Below are 18,409 nucleotides of genomic sequence, written 5' to 3'. Positions count from 1 at the left end.
GCTGGAACAGTTGCTTAGAACAAGCCGTATAGAAAAATCACGCATAACACTACCATTTCACCCACAACTATGGTGGGAATTTTCAAAGGACTTGAGGTGAGAACCACAGGCTGTTTGCGTCACCCCAGAGCAAGGGTGTCCAAACTTTTTGGTACGAGGGTCACATCATCTCTCTGACACTGTGTTGGGGGTCGGGGGAAAAAGAATTAATTTAAATTCCAAATTTGAATAAATTTACATAAATTAATATATAGAAATGGAACTTCTATGAATGAATGAAGGTCCTGCAATAGCTCAAGGCCTATAAAAGGCCTTGCACAAATCAAGGCCGGTCTTTCCTTCGCTGCCACTGCTGCATCACAAATGTGAAACTAGTGGAGGGAGCCCTCACCCCACAGTTCATGCAAGAGGTTGAACAGTCACCCTCATGCTGAGAGCACTCACGTTGGGCAAGCATGGGTTCCACCAGCAAGTCTCTGGAGGGCCAGAGTCTCATTGGAGTCTGGGGGCTTCCCGAGGGCCGCATTGGGAGTCCCCGAGGGCTGCAAGTGGCCCCCGGGCCGGGGTTTGGGCACCCCTGCCCCAGAGCAACTGAGAGTAACTGTCCACAGATCTTGTTCACCGTGTGTTCCTTAAAGGACTATGCGCTTTCTTTCCACAGCCCAGTTCTTTTCCTGTTCCAAATTCCTGAATCCTAGCATTTCTAAGGGCTGGTAGCCAAGCACTGCTGATGCTCAAAGTCTCCTCCTTCCTGTTCATATTGTTGCAGTGTTTTTGTATCTCTATCTCTTCCCTGTAAATTTGAGTGTGGTATTGGGTGGTCATAGACAATACTTGTGCACATTGGAAATCCATCCTATGGACTGTCTTTGCCACATGTTCAGCAACTGCTGATTTGTCAACCTGTAGCAACTGAAAGTACCTTCCATGTTCTTTTACCCTGGTGTTCATGCTGCTTCTCATGGTGCCTATATACACTTGACCACAACTACATGGGATTCTATAAACCCCTGCCAAGCAGATGGCGTCCCTTGCATCTTTTGCCGATTGTAATTTCTGCTGTGTTTTCTGAGCGGGCTTAAAGACAGGTCTCAAATTCGCCAAATGCTAGGAAACCTTAGATTATATGCCATTACTAGAACTCTTATTCAGTTGTGCTAGTGTCAACACGTTGGCCACTAGTTTTTTGATAGCTACTGATTTCTTGGGTGACCTGTACTGTGAAAATAAATAATGGGGATGACACTAACCCTAGTGATGCCACTGCATTTAGGCTTTGCATATGTTATTGTGATTTATTCTATATGATCTGGTACAGGAGGAGGTCCACCATGGGGGTGATGCAATGAGCTCTCGCACCAGTTGATCAAACCCTAGTGATGCCTCTGGAGCTCTTCACCAAGTGTTGTACTGTTTGTGTATTTGTTCCTATTCATTTGCACAGATATACATAAGTGCATACAAATAGGCTGTGCGTATGATACTGTAATTTAAAGGTGCAATTTTAATGATGGAAATGATGTGGGACAATGATGCGTCACCATGCCCACTGCCTGAAGGCACTGCCCCACCTGCTGCATGAGAGGAAGTCAACATGGGATCCTTGGGATCACATTGCTGTCCTCACCCCCTTCCCTTAAAGGGACCAGGGGAGCGTTACACGAGCTGGTGGGTTGCAACCCACCAATGAGAACCACTGCTGTAAGATATTCTCAACTTTATTTATGAAATAAACCTTAAGAAGATAAGAGACCTGCTGGATCAGGCCAAAGGTCCATCTAGTCCAGCTTCCTGTATTTAACGGCAGCCCATCAGATGCCTCTGAGAGCACACAAAATAAATGTATCAGTATCCTACTGCCACTCCCTTGCACCTGGCATTCTGAGGTAGCAGGAGGTTGCACGAAACTATTCATATATCCCGCGCTTTTCCTGCCCATGAGGGAGGCACTCAAAATGGCTTCTTACAGAATTCAATAATACACTGCAATTAAAAAAAATAGGAGCCCTGAGATCCACAAGGTCATCCATCTATGAGAATTTCTATGCCACTCATCCTTACAGAACCTCTTCACAGAGCAAAGTCAACCACATGGATTTGGAGCAATTGTTCCCAGGCCTTTCAGCCAAAAAAGTTGTCGGTATGGCTTCCATCCTGTTACATACACAAGAAATATGTGTATTTTCTTTACATATAAAATAGTCTACCACAGAGGTCTTCTGTAAGGAAATGTTTGTTCCTTTACCATGGGCCTGTGTTGCAGCTGCACTGGTGCTGGAAAATTGGATAGGACTGGACCCTTTGTTGTTTCCTAGGTACAGTCATCTGAAAAATCCATATATTTAATGGACAGCTCTTTGAGTGTGCTAAAATTAGTATATCGGTTCTCAGTGGATTTCTCCCCTTTGAATTTAGGAGATGTGAAGGAAGTGCAAATAACACTGAATTGTCATGTATTAACATTTAGAAGTATTTCAATAAAGTTTCCAAGTAAAGCTTTGAAAATAATGGTTTAAGTATACTTTGAAAACTTTAAAGGAGTTCCACTACTGTACTTAACGAATGAAAAAGCTTATTTACACTGTATGTATAAGGCAGAAACAAAACATGCAACACAACACCCACACAATGAAATCAGCATTTCCCATGGATGTGGCACACATCTGGATGCAAAACCAGCATGAATTCCTTATCCAATGTTTTCCCTTATGGAATAAGCAAAGTAATTCTCTTAATCCGCAGGTTCAGAATCTTCCCTTGTTTTTAATGTTGGAGATTTATGCGGTTGTCAGATATCCATGGATTTTGAATCCTCAGAGGAAGTGAGATGGCCTCCTAGACTGTCTCTGAGGGCAGCCCTCCTTCACCAGAGCTTGTCCTCTCCTTGTTTTAGCAGAAGGGAAAACCCTCTGGGTCCTGGAGGGGCCCTCTGGCATACCTAGAGGAGGGAAAGCGGGGCAAATGCCCCAACCACCAACCCTCTAGGGGGCGCCCCTGCAAGCCTCAACCCCTGCCGCCCATTTGTCTTTTTTTTAAAGGGAAAGAAGCTGGGAGCTCCGCTGCCTTCTGTCCCTTTAAAAAAAACTCTCCTCCCGATGGAGGAGGTGTGCCCAGGATGATGGCTGGTTGATGGCTTGATTCCTTTACAGGAGGAGAGGAAACTGGCACCATAGAGAAGCAGTGCGATTCCCTGCACACTGAAACTCTAGGACGCCTGTTTCCTATCCTCTGGAGCTCGCCCTAAAGAGGCAGCATGCTGGGAGTCACAACTCCCAGCACACTGCCCCTCTAGGGCACCGCCTCATCTCCTCCTATAAAGGAGGAGGGGAGAGCAGGTGGCCTCAGTCCAGTGTTGAATCGCTGCCTGAGAGGCAGAACTTCGTTGCCTTTCCGGCAGCAGTTCTGTGCGCCCCTCCTCTGCGTCTGAGGGCGTCTCTCAGAGGCAGAGGGGAAGCAGCATGCGCCTCTCCTAATTTTGGAGGAAATGTGTGCCGCTTCCCAGGTCCTGACGGAACCTTCCGTACCACTTGCAAGTGGCATGGGGGGGCTCCACTGGAGCGGTCTGGGACTGCTGGAAGCGGCACCCAGCGGGGAGCGCTGCCTGCCTCTTGGAAGCAGTGCTTGTCTGTTTGGGCACCGCTTCCAGCAGCCGCAGACCGCTCCAGTGGAGCTTTCTGCACGGCTTACAAGAGGCATAGAAGTTGGGCCTCAGTCACCTCCTCTGTTCCCCCTTTTTTCCCCAAAGGGGGAACAGAGGAAGTAGATGCCCAGAAGTAATTGTGGTGATTGCATCATCACAATTACTTCTGGGTCAGGGGAGGGGGTGGGGTGGAAAATGGGGGGTTGCCCCAGGCACCAGGACCCCCAGGTATGCCACTGCTTGGGTTGGGGAAGAGATGCCCCGATTATTTGATAAGCAAGTGCTGCTGAGATGCATTCAGTCAAAAGATTAACAGCACAGGAGGAAAGACTCATGTGGTTTTTCATCCTACAAATAAACCCCTGGACTGGAGTGAACATGTAGGCTGACACAAAGAATTATAGAGTTGGAAGGGATCTATAAATTTATCTAGGCCAGCTCTGCTCTGTTTACAGCAGGAAACTCATACCTAGAGAATCTCTGGCAGGTGCCTGTCAAGCCTTTGCTTGAATATCTCCAGTGAGGGAGAATCCACTACCTCCCTCAGCAATCTATTCCACTGACAAACCACCCTGACTGTCAAGAATTTCTTCCTGATGTCCAACCAGAATCTCTTCCTTGCAGTTTGTACCCAATCTAGTTCTACTCTCAGAGGTAATTTGGAAAAAAATTTGCTCCTTCTTCCATAATGTTCCATATGTTCCACTTAAGAACATAATCATATCCCCTCTCAGCCTTCTCTTCTCTAGACTAAACAAAGCAAATTCCCTCAGCCTTTCATCATAGGCCCTGTTCTTCAGCCCTCCAATCATTCTCATCACTCTCCTCTGAATCCACTCCAATTTGGCTGAATTTTTCCTAAAGATCTGAAGTGGCCCATGGTGATGTGGGCAATTGGTACCAATGTTAATCATTAGCCTAAACATGATTTAGGTTATCTGTTGACACAACATTTCTCCCCAATATTGTGTGAATGCAACATTAATTTTCACATTAACTGAATTTAATTCAAATAGGAACATTTTTTAATCTGATTGTTGGCTTGTGAACAGTTCCAAGGGTCTACTTTTCATTCGATTCATTTCAGACTTCTAAAGCTCTGCTTTCAAATTTAAAAACTGAGGTAGAAGCAACTGTGTTATGCCTGGCTCTACATTACCCCACTGCCCCCCCCCTCCCAAATTATAATTAAAAATCAGGCATTATGTTTTAGGTCTAGGTCCACCTTTTGTACTTCAGCGGGACTGAAACCTTTCAGAGAATGACACCTGCAGTCAGCTGCCACCAATAATGTTGCCTTCAAGCATCAATAGGAGTAGTCCAGCAAATCAAGATAAGAGCTTTTCCTATGGTTATCTCTGTACAACTTATGTGTTCTTGTGGTCCTAGAACATTCACAGCTGATTTATCACAGCTGATTTAACATTTAGGAGCAACTTAGGCCCATGTTTCTCAACCAGTGAGATAGTGCCTGGTGGTTCTCACAAAACCCCTGGACACCTACTGTCTTGCAGTGAGACCAGGAGCACAACACAACAAACAGCAGAAGCGGGCTCAGCTCAGCAGGCAGAGCTCCAAAGCATGCTTTTCTGCACTCAGAAAACCCTCTTTTCCACCCTGAGCCTCCTACGAGTGTTTGTTGCGTCACATCTGGTCCCAACCCAGAAGTAACTGGCAATGATGTCATCGTTAGTTATTTCCAGTGGCACTTCAAATAGGTGGACCATGTGAAGTGGTATGGTGGGGGACAAACATTGAGAAAAAACTGGCTTAGGTTAAATTGAACAGAGACAGTTCGGGCTTTTTTTTTTTTGGCCAAGTCTGTTTTTCAAGTCTTGTTTCTCCCTTCAGATAATGGTGACGGAAATGTCAGATAACTACAGTATTTGCCTCAAGCCCCAAGTCTAGTTAAGATTCAGATAGCTGCTAATCACCCTAAAAAGAGCTCAGCTCCTGCAGGTTGCAAGGCTTCTGGGTAAATACAGACGCATATCTGAGCATTTTTTTCTGGCTTGTCGTCCCGTCCCCCCCCCCAAGGCTGTCAAGGACAGGAGGCAGGGTCACACAATTAAGTCCCTCAAGCCTTGAGGTTACTCACAAATCAGATAGCCTTATTTTGGCCCCTGTTCTATCTGCCCCCATTGCTCCCCTCCCCCTTGGGGAAGGGGCACAAAAGAAACTTTGTAACCCCTGATAAAATTCCTCTCAGAGTCCCTGCTGCTCAGCCTACTTGCCCAGACACAGGTTGTTTTTTGCTCTCTTGTTCCCCTTTGGAAAAACCCTAGCCATTTATTAGATGCCATGATGAAATCTTTAGTCACCATGACAACCTGGATTCATTCAGCCCATAGTTAGTAACCTAGCTATTGTGCTTTGTACTAACCCATTTCCAGACAGTCTTCAAGGGCACCCACGTAAAACACAACAGAACAGGGGTGTCCAAACTTTTTGGCAGGAGGGCCACATTATCTCTCTGACACTGTGTCAGGTGCCAGGAATAAAAAGAATTTAATTTACATTTCAAATTTGAATAAATTTACATAAATGAATATATTAGAGATAGAACTTATATGAATGAATGAAGGTCTTACAATAGCTCAAGGCCTATAAAAAACCTTGCACAAAGCTAGGCTGGCCTTTGCAGCTGCTGCTGCATCATAGAAGTGAAACAATAAGCAGTGGAGGGAGCCCTCATCTCACAGGTCATGCAAGAGATTGAACAGTTGCCCTCACACTGAGAGCAGTTGTGTCAGGCCAGCACAGGCTCCAGCAAGTCTCCGGAGGGCCAGAGGCTCATTGGAGACTGGGAGCTACCTGCTGGCCAGATTGGGGGTCCCCGAGGGCCACAAATGGCCCTCAGGCCAGGGTTTGGGCACCACTACATTAGAATAATCCAAAGAGGGCATTATCAGAGCATGGAAAACCGCAAATAGGTTTGCTTAGTACAGGAGATGCTATAGTGCAGCAATTGCCAAACTGTGGATCATGAGGCAGTTTTTGGTGAGTAGCACTTAGTGGGGCTACAGCCCAGGTGTCTGGGTCTGCCATGCCAGTTAAATGGATGACTTATCAAGCAGGTAAACACCCCCCCCCCACACACACACACATACTTATAAGATGGGTAGGCAGAAGCAAGCTGTGTGTGCCTCTGCACACTGAGTTAGGAAGAAGGGTGGGGGAGGCTGGCTAGCCTGGTGATCAGTGTTAGTAACAATGGCAGCAGAATCAGCAGCTCTGTGCTGCTGCAGAGCTTAAGAAGAATTGAAAGCAAAGAGCATCCACTCCTGAATATCTCAGTGCACAGCAAATGGCCCTTGCCCAGAAGCCAAGCTCTGGGCGAGTAGGTATACATGCAGGCAAAAAAAAAAACCCAGACACATGCTTCCCCAGATTGCTCACCTGTGCACTCTCGGTGGAACAATGGCTATTCTTGCCATTGCCCAGTGGCTCCAATGTCTGCTCCTTGCAGCCAAGCTGCATCATCTTAGTGGGCTGTGGTGGGAATAGCAAGCATGCCACAGAGAAAGAGTGAGAGACATGCACATGCAGGTGAGAGACCCAGGAGAAGTATCTGCTTCTTGTGTGCTGAGTCGCATCATGTCACTGGTGCCCAGTGAAATGTCTTGCCTGCCTGCTGCAGTCAGAAAAAGGGGCTACAAGTCCACAGTGGGGGTGGGGGTGGGGGGTGGAGTAGCAGCAGCAGCAGAAAAAACGCAGAAGAAGTCCTGCATAAAAAGAACTGCAGTCCTGGGCAGCAGCAAGGAGGTGCTGTGGAAGCCTGGAGCAAGCAGCAGTGGTGGTGGGTGTAGCAGTCGCTGCCAGGGCAGGCTCCTGGACCAGCACTAGTGGCTTGGCTCCCTCCTCTTCCCCCTCCACTTTGTCTTCTTCACTGCTGCCACATGTCCAGTTCTGTCTCCACCTGGACTCCAAGCAGCAGTAGCTAAGAGGACAACAAGGAGCAGTGGGAAGCTTTCAAAGGTTGACTGGGAAGGAAGGGGGGGCTGCTCAAGCTTCATTCTGCAAGATCTGAAGAGCCAGTGCTGGTGTATTAATGGCCATCTCTTAGCTCTACCCTGGGTAAGTAGCATGCAGTCTGTTAGTCCCGTCACCTCTGGTGGGTTGTAAAATGCAGGAACAATCCAAGACTGGCCGCCTCAGTCAACGCAAAGCCTGCCCAGCTAGGAGCAAGCCAACCTCTTTGCCCTGGAATTGGGGCTCCGGCTTTTCCACAAGGAGTGCCGCTCATGTACTACACTCCAGGAGGGGGAAGGAAAAGGAATCTATCTCCCTCCTCCCATTTTGCTTTCTTAAAAACATGAAGCAACTTCGACCTGTGCATTCAAACTTTTGTTTGCCATCTTGCCTCAGACAGTTCAACCATGAGAATAAGATTCAGCAGGTGCCAGCCACATTGCATCACAGACTGGGACTATTTTCCCTTCTCCATGTAAGTGAAATGGTATTACAGGACCATCCTTTATTTACAGGTTTGGGACCCACAGATTTGACCCAACATGGGTGAGAAGGGCTGAACTGTACCTCCTTGTCGCAACCAGAACAGCGTTCCAGATGCATTGGGATTTAGAGGCTCAGGCAGGCCTTCTGAAGAGCAGGAATTGTGCAATCTCCCCACACTTCAGAACACCTTCAGACATAGCCAGAACACAGCTCCAGTTGCTTCCTGAAGTCTTTGATGGATCAAACCTGAGGATTCCATTATCCACAGGTTTTGGCATCCATGGGGGATCCGGGAACGGATCCCTACAGACACTGAGGTCAATCTGTGGTCCAGGGAGCAGGATAGTTCACATAAGATGCCATATTTGTTTGAGCATAAAGGTTCTGCTTTTGTCACAGCTAAAACCTCCAATAAGCTCAATTTCTTCTTCTTTATGAAATTGTCCCTCCCAAATTATTACACCTTTTACACAGCCATCACCCTCTTAAACCTTTCCTGAAGAGGGAATGTTTGAGACTGGCTGAAAGTTCAATCAACTCTAAGATTCCCGGTACAACTTTGCTTTGTTTGCTTTAAGGAGCAGGTCCACTGGGCAAGGTTGTGGCCATTTTCACTGCCCTTCACCTGCATGCCCTATAGCACTTATGGGTGTGGTAACATGTGAATCCTGAAAGGAACATCTTCAAGAAAAGCCATGCCGATACTGTAACCACAAATTTCTCACAGAATCCATCATCTTACTAATTGTTCCCCCAACGTTAATAGAAAGGGGGCCCTGTATCTGTATCCATGGATTCATTTATTTGCAGATTGGGTCCATGCTCCCCTCACCTTCAGAGGGTCCTCTGAGCCCAGCAGAGGCTACAGACATCTGTCCACAGCTCCTGCAGGGCTCAGACTGAGCTTGAGAAGGCAAAAGAGCAACTTCTGGGTTTAAGAAAAAAACCATAAGTGATGTTTTAATGCATTATAAAAGCCCCGAGGGCTTCCCTGGGCCTCCTAATGCCTTACAAGACATTAAAATAATCGCTTTTGTTTTTTCTAAAAAAAGTCAAGTTTTTGCCTTCTCAGGCTCAGTTTGAGCCTGGCAGAGGCCGCAAATGGACATCCGCAACCTCTGCTGGGCTCAGAGGAGCTCTACTTGCCTTCGGAGGGTAGAGTATTCACCAGTATCCATTCAGTTAATCATTGGATTAACCCCCAAGTCCAGAACCCCCGTGGATACCAGGGTACACCTGTAGTAATAGCCCTATAAAAGCCTATAGTCCAATAGGGGCCTATGGTAAACTCCTAAGGAAGCCCAACTGCTTACTTCTCCTAAAAGCAGAATTTTACAAGACAAATATTTAGCAACCTATAGCAGCATAGTGAAATCTAAAGGAAACACATGCTCACTGAAAGTTACATTTAACCAATGAGATTTGAAAGCTCAATTTATGCCCTACCAAATAACCAAGACTCAATATGAATGCTAGGTCAAAGGCAGATACATTTTCTCACACCCCACAGCTATACTGTTATATGCACTGTTTGTCATCTGCCACTTGTTCTGGAAAGTCAGCCAACGAGAATATGTTTTTATAAAAGGAATCCCCAACTCAATTCTCCAACAACAGAGTCTTTTGAACTATTAACAGCATTGCATCATTTCTGGTGCAGTGCCTCAGTCTGCTGGGAGATGCATGCTTCAGCATAATTGCATTTCCCTGCTGCATAGTTTGAGCAAAAGTTGCACAAAATATTTCAAATGAGTATATACAACAGCCACTGCGGAAGTCAACAAGAATTCTTGCCGAAATCTGGCAATTACTAACATATCAAAACATTAATTTAACATCTTTAAGGGGGGGTGTTCTTATGTAAATAGGTCAAAAGATGGACTTCTGGGTCTCCCAGCATGCATATATACTGTATTCAGCCACTAGAGGTGTTGAATGTAACACAATGTAATGGAATAATTTTATGACATGACACATAGTGGCAAAGTCACTATGAAAGGTAGAGGAGGGAGACTAAGCATTAATTAAATTTACCTGCCTTCCACAACCCTTCCACAAACTGAAAATACAGCAAGACTGGACAACTCTGTTTAAATAAATAAAATATACACCTCTAGCATCCCCATGAAAAGCAAATATGCATATTGGGGATATATGCATCTCCAATGAGCTTACTGTTCACTTTTCACAGGGACTCTAGAGGTCTAACATAAGAAATTGTGCCAGGCCTTCCATGAGTGCCATTCAAACAAATGAAATGATCAAAAGCACAAGATTAAACAAATGTTTGCTACCACAGTTTCACTCTCCCAATGGAAAGATTATTTTTAATAGTACAACAAAACAGTTGTTTTTCTAAATTTTCTAAACAGAACTATCTGAATTAAACTGCTGTTAGTATCACCTAAGCCAGCAGTTTCCAAACTTTGAGTCCATGGCCTAACTGTGGGTCACAACTCAATTTTTTCATGGGTTGGGAAACTGACAAGGCAGATTAGGCTATGTTCATCAAGGGTTAAGCAACCTGCTACTAGGAAGGAGCATTGCTGCCCAATAACCATTATAGCTACAGGGGCTTAAGCAGCTGGTAAAGTGAAATTATTTTAAGGTGGGTTCCAAAGCTAAAACATTTGAGAACCACTGGCTTAAGCCTATAATCTACCTTAAAATTTGCTATTTTTTAGACTTATTTTTTAGATTTATTTAATAGACATGCTATTTTTTAGACTCTTGCTCAAATTAACTGGCTTTTTGATTTTGAAGACAATACATAATGAGTTATTAACACCCAGAATTGTTGACAGAGCTGTTTTATATAGTGGTCCCTCGCCATTCACAGATGGTGGTATCGCTGGCTCTCCCAGAAGCCACTTCAAAAGAGTCCCCTTTTAAAACGTTAAAAGTAAAAAAAAAGTGTTTCTTACCTTAGCGCCACTAATTGCGCCAGCTGCAGGACAGTATCTGGCGCTCCTGGAAGCCACTTCCAGGTTACACTGAGGCCTATGATCCCCTCCCTTGGCTCTGGCTCACCCCAGAATGCACTGCAGAAGCATTTCGGAAAACTTCCACTATTCACTCCAAGGTGCGCCAGGGCCAAGGTGCGCCAGGGTCACAGGCCTTGGCATGACATGGAAGTGGCTTCCAGGAGTGGCGGAGACTGCCCTGCAGCCGATGCAGTTTGCTGGACTAAGGTAAGAAACTTTTAAAAAACTTTTTCATACATTGTTAATGCTGACCCCAGTATTTATAGGCTTCAGTATCTGCGGTGGTCCAGGAACAGATTCCCGGTGGATACCGAACAGCTAGTGTATTAGCTTAGAACAGCATTCCCCAAAGTCCTACTTGGGCGTTGAGATCACAGATGAGTATTTGTGTGAGTGGGGCCCAGGGCAGGAAGAGGTATCCCGATGGCACCACAGCAATCGCAGCGCCGTAGTAACTCAGGGGCTTTTTGCCTTCCCTGGGTGGTCACACTACTCTCAGAGTGTCCGAGAGGCCCACAGCCCCCTCTGCAGGCCTCCCCAATGCTAGAAATCACTCTGGGGATTGGAGCGCACTAGGTGTCTTAGTGGACCACAAATTGAACATGAACCAGCAGTGTGATGTAACTGCAAAAAGGGAGGTATGCATTGCCAGGCTGCAAAGGAACAGAGTCCAGATCATTAGTTTCACCCTCTATGAGGAATGGCTGAAAGAGCTTGGCATGTTTAGTTGGAGAAGAGCAGTCTAAGGACGGTATGATTACCATCATCAAATACCTGAAGGGTTGTCACACAGAAGAGGAGGGCCTACTTTCTAAGGGTAGGACTAGAACCAACAGGTTGCAAATACAGGGATTTAGACTAGATGCAAGGAAGAATTTCCTCTGTAAGTACTATCTGATAATATGAAAGCATGCTACATGCAGTTGTGTATTCTGAATGAAACCTTTCATGGAAGGTTTGCAATCAGAGGCTAGGCGGTCATCTGTCAGGGTGTTGTGGTCACCTGTGTTGAGCAGATGGTGGACTAGATGACCTCCAACATAACTTCCAACTCTAGCATTCTATGATTCCAGGTAGATTTAAAAATAAAGTTGCAGAATTATTAGGTTCTGTTTTAAGGGCAACCAAAGTATCCAGAATTTCAGGGCAACTGAATAGGACAACTGAAATTGTGGCCTTTAAGACTGGTACTGCATAATTTTGTTTTTACAAACCCACTGCTCCTGTTGGGATTTGGAAGTAGGGTATCTGTACAAGCAACTCATTCCCTTTTAGTGAACTACTAGCACCCAGCCATATAATCTGAAAAATGCACCCCAAAATTATAATCTTATTGGGAATAACAATTACATCTTCAGTTAATATGCAAGGACACTTAGCCACAAATTTGATTGTATATGTACACACAACTGTACACACAACACTGAGCTGCCACAACCAACCATATTTAGCTGACTGCTCACAAGCTCTGCAGTGAAAAATAAACTCATGTTGCCCTTGCAAAATGATGAGCAAACAGCACCATAGCAACAGCACAGTTCACATCCAAGCAGCCAGCTATGCAACTGTACTAACCTCTGGGTATTTCCAGAGATTCAGCTGTGAAATTCCCACATGAACAATTCAAAGTAGTAGCGTCAACCTGATGCAGATGTGATGCAGCTAATTTCTTGACCACATAGAGCAGGGATCTCTAGACTCTGACCCGCAGGCTGAATCCGGCACCCTACCTATACCTAAGCCTTCCCCCACGTGATCAATGCTTACCATTCTGTGGGGGAGCCTCCGCAAAGCCCCTCTGTGTGCCTCCAGTCTTTGCACCAGCCAGCCGCTTATGGGTTCTGACACCCCAGCAGGCTTTGCGCCCACATTTTGGTCAGATGTTTCTGGCTGGTGCAAAAACTGGGGGTGCACAGAGGGGCTTCGTGGAGGCTCGCTGGCAGAACAGTAAGCACCATCTACACAGAGGAAGCCTTTACCGACATGCAACAGTCTCCAGTTCAGAGAAGACAAGGAGTAGCCCAAGGCTAGCACTTGCCCTCTCAGCATTAATGATGGTGCAAATGCAATGTTGTGATTAATGCAGACAAGCAAAGGATGGGGGAAATTCACAAAACAAAAGGTAGAAGAACAGACATAGGCCTTCTTCCAATATCGTAATCATGGCTGACAGCATATCCACAACAAGTGATATTTTAACGCAAGCACCTTCCACAAGACCTAAATCTTGGTAATTTTGCATGTTCCATAGATGAAACCCTACTCAAAGTACATCTTCAGAACAGCACTTCTCAAACTTTTCTGTCTCAGAGCCCCACCTGCGCATGTGCAGAGTCTCAGAGGGAGCCTCACCAGTGCATGCACACATGCAGAATGGAACAACACTGAGTAGATGGTGGGCCACTTATGGTGTGCTCATAAAGCCCCTGAAAACTCTTGATGTGGGCAAGGGAAGAAGCACATGCAAGCAAAGATTCTATTTTCATTTTTTGAAGTATGTAAGCTCTTTTCCTGCTGAAGCACCTGTGTAGAGGAAGATTTTTTTTCTCTTTCATCGAGGAGAAGAAGATACAGCAGGGTAACAACAGTGTTCCAGGCCCTCTCAAAGTAAATTCCACATGGAATGCATACCTTGCTGCTGGATCATGATTAGGTGAAGACTATCATGCAAATACTGCAATTAGGGGAATCAAAAAAGGTATTAAGAAGCATGGTCACCAAAGAGGAACTAACTGCCTTGATTCTATATGAATGGTAAAAATCAAACTGAAAATTAGCATCAATATATGTCCATGCACATATATTATAAGTTGTAATCAGTGACATTTGGTTATAGATATGGAATCATATGCACACAATGCCTTTATACCTAGAAAACTTTACTGCATTCAATTCAGCCTTCACAGTGGGTTGGGCCAGAATGGATTCAAGTGCCTGGAATACCAGGTATACAATGGTAGATTCTGGATAGTAACTCATTTAATAGCTCTCACAATCTAAACTAAGCAAGAACAAGGAGACCACCAAAGTTGGCTCTGCACACAGATACACTCCCATGCTGACAAGCCAAAATGCAGGCAAAGGGCACTCTAGCTCTCACTCGCTCTCTCAGAGATTTGAGAATTGCTGCTCTATGGGTTGGGACCCATTAGGTGGGCCGGGAGCCAATTTCAGGTGGACTGCATCACAATCCTCAGCCACCACTGAAAATACAGGGCACAGTGGGCTCCTGGTTGGACAAGAGGCACAGTGCTTTTCCTTGAATAGGTGGGAAGATGGGACACTGGAAAAGGATCTAAGGATCTAAGTCTGCACTATGCTTTGACTTCCAAGCTGTAAAGTTTGGATTCTGAGCTATGCAAAATAACAGCATGACCATGCTGTGTACTGGGACCTTTGGCTGGTTGTAGCTTAGGTTTGAAGCCTATATTGGTTATGTCATATCTGGCAATAACATCACTTCTGGTGGGTCCCAACAGATTGTTGTTCTAAAAAAGGGGTCCCTGTGCTAAAAACTTTGGGAATTTCTATCAGATAACCAGAGCCTCTCTGTTCCTTAGCTACTCACTCCCATTTACCTGCATGACTTGACTTATGCCCAGAAGTGAGCAGCTGAGATGCATTAGGGCAGAAAACATTCACAGGACCTGCTCCTCATCTCAACCTGGGAGAAAGTGCCTGATAACCTGGACGACCCCCAAGGTCACAAATTGTGCTAAGGGTAAGGTGGAAGCCCTTCGGAGCCAAGCCTGTTCCCCTAACTCAGGGGTGCCCAAACCCCGGCCCTGGGGCCACTTGCAGCCCTCGAGGACTCCCAATGCGGCCCTCAGGGAGCCCCCAGTCTCCAATGAGCCTCTGGGCCTCGGGTGATTTGCTGGAGCCCACAATGGCCCGATGCTACTGCTCTCAGCATGAGAGCAACTGTTTGACCTCTTGCATCAGCTGTGGGATGAGGGCTCCCTCCACTGCTTGCTATTTCACATTTGTGATGCAGTAGCGGCAGCAAAGGAAAGGCCAGCCTTGCTTTGTACAAGGCCTTTTATAGGCTTTCAGCAAGACCTTCATTCATTCATTCATTCATATAAGTTCATTTTTAATATATACATTTATGTAAACGTATGTAAATTTATTCAAATTAAAATGTAAATTAATTATTTTCCCCCTGGCCCTTGACACAGTGTCAGAGAGATGATGTGGTCCTCCTGCCAAAAACTTTGGACACCCCTGCCCTGACTCATAGGGATGAGAATGATTTGTTCCTAGAGGTGTGGGTGGCGCCCAGGATCAAGAGGCGCCCCTTCGCACAGACCACAAGAGGCGGGTTCACCTTCAGCGGAACCATCCTCGCCCTCAGAGAAAGAGGGATCTGCACCTTCAGACGCGTCCAGGAGGCACAGGGAAGCCGCCGCACCCTGCTGGGAGGTGGGCGCTGATGGGGGTGGGTGGACGCCACGAGCTGCAGAGCGGGAAAGCGGCGATTCACACAGCAGCAGCGCACTCCGTGACTTAGCAACCTGAACGACATCAAGGCGGCCGGGGAGGAAGCCAAGTCCACAGCGGCGACGGCGGCCGCCGCCGCAGCCTCTCCCGCAGCCCGCCGCTTTCCTCCCGCTTGAAGCGTGCCGCCAAAGGGGCTCCGCTAAGCGAGCTCCCTGGCCCAGGGCTTTCCCAGCAGGGACGTGCCGGAGGTGGGGGGCAGGTGGGCACAGCCTCCCCAGCGAGTCCTTCGAAAAGCGCCGCCGCCTTGTGAGCACCCAAGCGCGTGGGCTGTGGGTGCCTCGCGGAGACTCCGCCGGGAGGCTCTGCCGCACCTGCCCCCCCACCGCCAGCACGTCCGTCTCCCAGCCCAGCGCACGCGGCCTTCGGGGTACACGCAGACAGCCCTGCCCGCGCACCCCACAGCCGGCCGAGGGACCCCAGAGGCGCCTACCATTCGAGAAGCCTCAGCGAAGCCGCCCGCTCTGCGTGCAGACGGGAGGCTCGGCTCCGCAACCGGCAGCGCGGCAAAAGGCGCCCACCTCCTCCGCGATGGGAAGAGCCCCCTCGCTTCGCCCTCCCCACCGGTCCAGTGCTCGGCACTTACCATGAGAAGGCTGGAGACGAAGGTGACTCCCCGGAAGGCCCTGGGCGAGGCGGCGGCTCCGCTGGCCGCAGAAGCCCCCATGGCTGGCGCTGAGGGCGGCGGAGTCGGGTGAGGCTACAGAGCCATGGAGGCCGCGCCCGCCGCGGGAAGAGCTGCCCATCTAGCAGCCCCGCTGCCCCATTGCTGGGCAGGGGATGGAGACGGATGAGTGGGGGGAGGGCGGGGGGAGGCCGGAGGCGGCTCAGCAGGCAGCGCTCGCCTCGGCCCGAGGAACCACAGGCCACGCTGGGCTCCGGGTCCAGCCTTCCCGCTCCTGGATGGCAGGAGCCACACGCCGAGGCAGCAGGGCTGGGCGCAGCAGGCGAAGCGGCCGGCTTCCCATAGCGGCCGCGGAGCGAGAGCTTCCGCCCCCGCCTGCCTCGCTCTCCGCAGCCTTCAGAACGGCCCGGGAGCGGGAGCAACCCCGAGCAGTAGCAGCCGGGAGGAGCCGGAGAGGGGCGGGGGCAGCGCGCACGTGGGGCGGGAGGGGGCTCCCTTTTGTTGCGTCATCTCGCAGCAAAGGCTGTTCTGCTCCCCGCGTTCTGTCGGGGAACTGCAGGGCGCCGCAGAACGAAGGCTCGTCGCTGCCCGCGGTGCCATCCTGGGGCTCGATCCCAGCCAGCACCGGTGCAGCCGCAGTGCGGCCCCGAGGTAAGGGAAGAAATGTGCCCATCACTCAAGGAGCCTCTGTGACTGCCGCCCCACCATAGGGTGCAGCGCACGGCCCACTGGCACTGAAAAATTGGTTAGGATCGGGCCCTTCGGGTGAGCCTGCACTGAGCCAGTGCTGGCCGGCGGACAAGGGACTGCCGCCCAGAACTCTGGGCAAGCACTGGGCGGCTGCGAGGCAAGTCTGGGTGGGGAGGAGGCATAGTGGGGCATGGGCAAGGTGGGGAGAAGGCTAAATAAATAATAAATAGCTGATGCAGAGTCAAGTAGCCCCATTGCAAGGCTTCTTACCATACCCGGGGAAGGGGATGAATGTGGGGACGTGGAGGAGGAGGAGACGTGGCGAGCTGCCCCAGCAGCTGCCCGGTGTCCATAGGATGTAGCAGCAGCCATTTCTGGGCCACTGCAGCCCTGGGCAGCTCAGGATTGGGCTGCAAGTCCCTCAGGAAGCTCCTTTTCCCACCAGGTTTTAAAAGTGGGAGCCGGATTGCTGCACTCCAGTAGTCAGACAAGTGGGCAACATTGCCACATTCCAATCCTCACTCCACATGTTTTTGGTTTTTAAAGAGCCTGGTGGAGAAAGGTGCAAGATCACTCCTTCTTCTGCAGGGGTCTCTTTAACTGAAATGTGGGGCGTGATGGGGGCAACCCCTGCTGCAGCTGCATTTGCTGCTTTTATTCATGAGGCTGTACAGTGGAAGGAACCAAGTAAGGCAGGGCTTTTCAAACTGGGGCATCACAACGCCCCAGCCTGTGGGCCCTGGCCCCTGCCCCTTTAAGGGGCAGGGGCAGCCTGGAGGCAGGGTGGAAGCAAAGCGATTGGCTTCCCCTCCACTAAAGGAGAAGTGGAGCTCCATCGCTCCAGTTTCACTGCTGTGGGGAGCCCTGCCAAAGGTTCACACCAGGCTCCCTGCAGCCTGGGGAGGCTGCAGGAGGCTTGGGCAAGTGCCCCTGAGCAGCATAGTCCTGGGGATCATGCTGCAGCCCCCCCCCTGCAAGGACTTACAGTGGCTCAAACTCTCCATGGGAGTTTGAAAACCACTGAGGTAAGGGATGTGGGGTGACAGTGCTACTGAGAGAAGTTTCTGCCAGCCCTGTGGTTGTCCCAAACATTGGTGTAACAGTACACAAAGTCTGACACTGGCATATGGGAAAATGCACCCATATAAATCAATGAATGGCAAACACACGCACATCCCAGTAAACCCACAGTTGCCCAGCATTCCAGTGACAGCATCCACAGACGCAGCCAGGTCATACAAAGCACCCCTAAATCTATATCCAAACACATCTTCTCAAGCTTGCCCTTTCCATATTTCCCAAAGTAGTTCCCAAAGATTGCATAGTTCCCAAAGTAGAACTAGATCCAACAGGTACAAACTGCAAGAGAATAGATTCTGTTTGGATACAAGGAAAAAATTCCTGACAGCAAGGGCAGTTCAGCAGTGGAACAGATTGTTGAGGGAAGTGGTGAACTCTCTCTCACTGGACATCTTCAAGCAGAGGCTCAACAAACACCTGTTGGAGATGCTCTAG

At 48.5% G+C, this 18,409-nt stretch overlaps 1 protein-coding gene across 1 annotated transcript in view; it reads right to left on the bottom strand.

Moving 5' to 3' along the window:
• The window catches only part of TNFRSF21 (TNF receptor superfamily member 21), a 59,546-nt gene extending 42,947 nt beyond the window's left edge, over positions 1 to 16,599 (bottom strand). Inside the window, exon 1 of the mRNA XM_066637827.1 lies at positions 16,166 to 16,599. Coding sequence (XP_066493924.1) covers positions 16,166 to 16,246 — 81 coding nt within the window. The 5' untranslated portion in view covers positions 16,247 to 16,599. The remainder of the gene's footprint in view (positions 1 to 16,165) is intronic.
• Positions 16,600 to 18,409: the final 1,810 nt, after the last annotated feature.

This window comes from Tiliqua scincoides, chromosome 1, assembly GCF_035046505.1.
Source record: "Tiliqua scincoides isolate rTilSci1 chromosome 1, rTilSci1.hap2, whole genome shotgun sequence".
Taxonomy (NCBI): domain Eukaryota; kingdom Metazoa; phylum Chordata; class Lepidosauria; order Squamata; family Scincidae; genus Tiliqua; species Tiliqua scincoides.
Note: the sequence above shows the minus strand (reverse complement) of the source record. Positions and strands in the feature narration are given on the sequence as shown.